Genomic DNA, 6000 nt, shown 5'->3' with positions numbered 1-6000 from the left:
ATATTTCACTATTGCTTCCAAAGGGAATGTGCACTGGGGAAGGTTTCTTCATACAACCAAATTATTTTAATTACAGTGGCAGAGCTCTAAAGTCAGTGTATATATCCGAAGGCACGATTAGAAGTTTCAAGGATGCATCTGGTGAAGTAGTATTATATTACAGCAATCTGTTCATGCCAGATACTGCTCTCATGTTAGAGCAGTATCTCATGTTGAGATACTGCTCTAAGTAGCCACACAAGCAGTTTCAGCTGCTCCAGCTAGAGGTTCTTTGTGTGTGCAAAAAAGCAACAGGAAATCGAGTTGGTGCATATGACAACCAAGTATCAAACATGAGGACTGAAAAACCTAAAGTATTTTGTGCCCGTGATATACATCCGTAACATTTTCTTTGTTGCCTGCTCAAATTTCGAAACTTACTGCTTTATCACTAACAGATTTTTTGAAAATTGGGTTGGAATGAGGTAAACGCAGTACGTGTAAACTTTCCTTCAATAGAAGCAGCTGCAGGGGAAGTGTTACGGACACCTATTTATTCATACAAAAATCTTTCCTTCAAGCAATCAGAGCACATCACTCTAAAAGTTTTATTTAAAAAAATCAATCATGGTACAAAATAGTACATATAGTGGTACTTGCTGGTTGGCAATCTATAAGAACAAGGCACTCGTGCATACAACAGCCAGAGAAGCTGCTTTTTCTCTGCAAAGGTGCCGAGTGGTTGTGACAAAGTGGCACATGCAGTTCTCGCTTTTGGCAGAAAGGCAGTCAAAGTATATGGGCAAGTATAAAAATACACGAGTGGCACTGGCTAAACTTTGGTCTGGTGCTCTGTGCCATTGGTTGTTCCTTGCTGCATCTGTTCTTGCATCTTTTTTAGCATCTCCTGCATTCTCTTCAGCTCGGCTTCTTTCTCCTGTAGAATCCTGTCTTTCTCTGAAAGCTTCTCGTCAGATGCAAGCCTGTGCAAGAACAGAAAGAACAGATTCTTATGCCACTTTGCAAAACAATCATAAAGACTACAAAAAAAAAAGCTGTTACACTTCCTGCAGCCCAAGTATCACATCAGCCCAGCAGCCTAAAGGCCAACTCCGGTGACTTTTTGACCATGTCAAAGTCATGGTGCTTTTATGTTCCCGAGACTATCCTGTCATGAGTCCAATAGCAGAAATACTCGGCAAATTGGACAATAATTTTAAATAAGCAAAAAAGCGCAACACCGAAACCAAAATCGAACCGAGCAGTACTGTCTTCGCGTGACGTATAAGTCGGCAAAAACCAGAAATCGTGCAAGGCATGCCAGTTCCGCTAGCGCGTAGTATGAAAACAGCAAAGAGCAGACGCTCAGGGGAAAGGTGACCCCGTCGCAACGGCCATAGCATGTCTGTGACTGACTGTGCTACGTGCACAAGCTCCTCGGAGCTGTCGGAAAATGACAGCTGCAATTCAGATGCATTTGGAGGCCAACTAAAATCGCCATTCCTCTTCGATGAAGTAGAAGAGACCTGTTTAGTTATTTGCTTGGCTGGTTGCGCATTCCACCGCCAGACGGTGCCACCTGTCCAGGCGGCTTAAGTTTGCGGGGCCGCAATCAGGTAAAATGCTATCGCTGAGAAGTTTGTGGACTACCTAAAGCTTCTTAATATTGCTATGGGAAGAGTGCATAAGTTTGGCAATAGCGGCATTCAACATCGCGTATGTAGGGCCGAAGAAATTTATATAAGCCAAGTACGAGCCACCTTTCGCACGACGCGCAGCTCACCGTATACCGATAGGCCCAGTAGTGTTTCCGTACAGTAATGTTCACGCATGTGCACTCTTCAGCCGGTGCCGAATTACTGCACTTTCTGCGCGGTAAACTGGCCCTGCTTGCTAAGACACTCTAATATAAAGACGCGGGGTAATCGTGATCAGGTGCAAGTGTTTTGTGACTGTCAAGATAACTATATGGGGAATTGTGTGCAGCGCACAATGCAACACCACTTGCCACCCATCGCACGCACGCCCAGCCAACGAAGCGCTGGCCAAACGCACACAGTTGTTGCCTCGTATAGACCAGATTTTTCTTAGCCTCGTAGCGCGAGTGTCAGCCGCGCCGCTACTCTCGACACCAGGCGCCGCCTGGTGGTGCAGACGACGGCGGGGGCTGCTGATGGCGGGAGGTAATAGCCGCGCTTGCGTCGCGTGTTCGCTTGTGTCAGTGCTTTCAGAGCTGTTAGAAAGTTGCGGTCTCAGTTGCTCGCTTGCCGCACACTCGGAACGGCAGTGCAATGTATAAAAATTCGTCCGGGTGGCACTGCGCCGTCGTTGGGTGCCCGAACAGCGAGAAAAAAGGAAGCGGCTGATGCAACAGACCTGCGACGTTGACGGGAACACGAGCGGCTTGTGTTTGTGCAGCGTGTATTCCAGACGTTTTCAAGGCCCTTGATTTCGATAAGTAATATGTGAGCTGGTGCTGTTGCTCAGGAGGCCATATTTTCTACGTATTCAAAGGGCTGCACTGCAAGTGTATGGGTTAAAACAGGACCACCTGCTGGATGAAAAAAATAATAATAATAAACTGAATTACTAGAACGACAACAACGAATCTTGAATTGAGAAAGACAGTATTCATGCACCTCACCAGATATTTTCTCAAACTGCGAAGCCAATTAACAAATGTTTCTTAATTTTGCCTGAAGACTTACAGGCGCCACCGCAGCTGCCGAGTGGAAAAAAGCTTCAGTTATTAACATGCACAGAAATTTGAACACGCGGTTGTTTAATCTTGCTTCTGAAATACAAAATGCGACCACCTTGGTTGTAAATTTGTTCAAAAAGGCGCAGGTAAACCTTGATGTAACGAACTGTTTCACTTTTTACAACTTCATGTCTATAGAAGATATATGTATTTTCAACCTCACAGCCGCGAGGCATGTCGACCTGTGCTTTCATAACAACGAAGTTTTACTGTGACAGCAAAGGAAGGTCGAGGCGATAAATCCTAATCCGGCTCAATTGTCATCGAAAGTGCCCGTGTGACAGGGATCTTGTCATTGCAGGGGCGATCCTTCAATTGCAGTTAAGTATATCCTGAACGAGGCACGTCGCGACAGAAAGTGCACGCGTGTGCGCTGCTTGGTCAGGATCGAACTCAATCACTATCGGATTCAAACGTAATCTCCGCTACAGCGTTCTGCGTTCAAAACTGAAATAGTCGCCTAATTAAATTCATCCCGTTGTATTTTGCGAGAGAGCACAAAACAGCCATTGTGCAGCACAAAGTCGGGCGGTAGCGCGGCACGAAAATATCTGTCGCTGCTGTCTTTCAGAAAAAAAAAAAAAGAAGATACAGCTTACTAGGCTTCATCTGGCCGTTATCATACGCAAATGCGTAAGTTTAAAACGTTTCTTGATATGGTGCAGTTATAAAAAAAAAAGAGAGTGGACAACTTCACGGCGTTGCAACTATTCAAACTTTCGTGACGATGTTGCTGAACGTTCTCGCGATGTTTGGCAAGCTACCTGGCACAATTCCACTGTTCGAAAATGTAGTCGCATGAAAGAAGATGCACGTTCCGACATTCAGAGAAGACTGAGCGGCTGCAGCGCTCGCGAATCTGCCATCGCCCGCTACTGAGAGCCACAAACGTGGTGCACCGCGCTGTACGCCAGCGCGTTTCAGCAGCCCCCAAGCAAATGCTCGCACCGCGGCGCCTCGGTCGGCCAAACATGGCGGCCCCCTACGAGCGCTGGAAATTCTGGTCTATAGCAGGCGCTGTAGCGGCACCTCGTTTCTGTCACTTCCGGTTTGCCAAAAATAATGTCATGTTCACAATGTTGCCAATAATTCTGGGAAGCAAGGTGGAGAGAGTTGGGGGCAATCAATAAAATTAATTTGTAATGGATCTGCGTACCTCTCCAGCCTTTAATTTGGCATAAATGACGGGAATGTGAAAAGGAACGTACCCAGCGAATTTTACTGAAATCCACTGACCTCAAAAAATCGCCGGATTTGGCCTCAACGCCAGTGAACAGCAACAACTTGCTATAACAAGTAGGGATACGTACACTGTGGGCTTCTTGGTTGTCGCTGGAGGAGCCTTGCCTGCCAAGCGCTCAGAGCGGTAGTTCTCATAGTGCAGTTCCTGCGTGACTTCCTGCAAGTCTTGCATGTGGGTTCTGTTAAAAGGAAGTGAAGGACAAAATATGGTGCGATATTTTGATAAACTTCATGACCACAGAACACCCGGTGTTTTTAATCTCAATAGGATGACATGTTTATCCATGATTTCAATACAATGAAGTTTCACTGCTACTGCAGACGAAGGCCAAGGGAATAAACAAATTTCTGCTGGTGCTAGTGGTCATATGGTCGACTTGCACGCAGCTTTTGTGAACACGATTTTCAAATTGCATGTCCATGCACTAGAGAGCGGTCACCGAAGTGGAGCAGCACATTTTCAGGCAGCGACTGTGGGAAAAGAGTGCACCTCAAGGTTCTCTTGGAAAGAGCGGAGAGGGAGGGCATGTGGAACCATCACGTGTCATATCGCACAGCGTATCTTGCAACTTGCAAGCCATGTGTCAGCACCCAATTTGGTGTTTCTGTTAGTGCCACAAGCATGAGTAGCTGCAGAGGCAGTAGCAGCAAACACAATGAGCTCTTGGTTATCTTGCAAGATATCTCGATCACTCAGGAAAAGGATGTTGCCAACAAGGCTAGTATCTTGCAAGCTATCTCGATTGGCAAGACGTCATCATTTTTTCAGGGATGTCGCAGAGCTCACTCGTCGTAACCTTGAACTTAAAAACGCTATTCTGAACTCTGAAGGACAGAACAAATTGCCAGCGAGAGTAATCGGAACTAACAGGCACATTTACTGCAAATGAAAGCTTTTTTTTTTGTAAGGGCACTGCTCCAACAGAGTTTTAAGCAGCTGACTGATATTTTTTGGAGCTGCTCGTGGTTACCAGCAGCATCACTATCTGCTCCATAAAATTATGTGCATGCTCTGTCATAAAGCCAACTTACAAGGCATTTTTTTAGCCACTGCATACCGCCACTGAAATTCACAATGCCACAATGAGTCCTGCTTGGTTTTTAATTCGGCACACGACGTCATAAAATTAAAAATGTGGCCACCCTAAACAGAGGTGCCGCAATACAGGTTGTCTTGCTTTCATGCTATCTTAGAACACACCTCTTGTTTTCATAACGTGCAACAGTTTTCAATGTTGCTCGTTGCCGGACTGAGTAGAGAGCCAGTGGTTAGTTCAGTTCAGAGAACGTGACAGCATCGGCATTGCAACAGTCTTGGCAATACCCAAGGTTTCGATGACAAGCTGCAGTGGCTTCGCCTAACCCATATTACCATGGTGCGTTAGACCTGCATTGCTTTTGGCTTCACACATGACACACAAACGCTTTAAAGAGGAATGCATTGGGTTCAAAAGAATAGATTTTTCCATTTTATTGAAAATAGTAGTGGTATGCGAATATTCGAAATTTCGAATATTTTTCGAATAGTGTTTGCTATTCGATTCGATTAGCACTGGAATTTTGCTAAATACATTCAACGTCCAATTAAAAGTAGTCCCTAGATTTTCAATATGCTTCACCTCATCACACCCCCGTATTGCGGCAAAGCTGCCTTTCAAGCTCCGTTACGGTCGAACTTAGCCTAGAGACAGTCAACGTCCGTTTGGAAGTGGTCCCTAGATTTCCAATATGCTTCACCTCATCACACCCCTGTATTGCAGCAAAGCTGCCTTTCAAGCTCTACTACAGTCGCAAATGTATTAACTCAAGAAAACGCTGGTTCCAATATTGAGATGAAAGATGTAACTGAGTTGGGGGCTCTATTAATGCTGTTTTGGACCTGAAATTTGGGCACGAAGTCCGAAAAATTGGAAGCCGAAGCTTTTTAGCATCCAAAATTTCAGATGTTTTTATATATCGACGTCTACGAGGCAGATTTGGAACTCCGGACTTGAAGGGAGCACACCCTTGACCGCCAC

At 45.4% G+C, this 6000-nt stretch overlaps 1 protein-coding gene across 1 annotated transcript in view; it reads right to left on the bottom strand.

The window, feature by feature from the left end:
• Window positions 1–513: 513 nt before the first annotated feature.
• LOC119389351 (septin-1) overlaps window positions 514–6000 on the bottom strand; it is a 31682-nt gene continuing 26195 nt past the window's right edge. The window contains exons 8-9 of the mRNA XM_037656571.2: window positions 4051–4161; window positions 514–962 (exon numbers count right to left, since the gene is read on the bottom strand). Of these exons, the coding sequence (XP_037512499.1) occupies window positions 812–962; window positions 4051–4161 (262 nt within the window). The 3' untranslated portion in view covers window positions 514–811. The remainder of the gene's footprint in view (window positions 963–4050; window positions 4162–6000) is intronic.

Source organism: Rhipicephalus sanguineus, chromosome 4, assembly GCF_013339695.2.
Source record: "Rhipicephalus sanguineus isolate Rsan-2018 chromosome 4, BIME_Rsan_1.4, whole genome shotgun sequence".
Classification (NCBI taxonomy): Eukaryota; Metazoa; Arthropoda; class Arachnida; order Ixodida; family Ixodidae; genus Rhipicephalus; species Rhipicephalus sanguineus.
The sequence above is the reverse complement of the archived record's forward strand: the minus strand, read 5'-3'. Positions and strand labels throughout refer to the sequence as shown.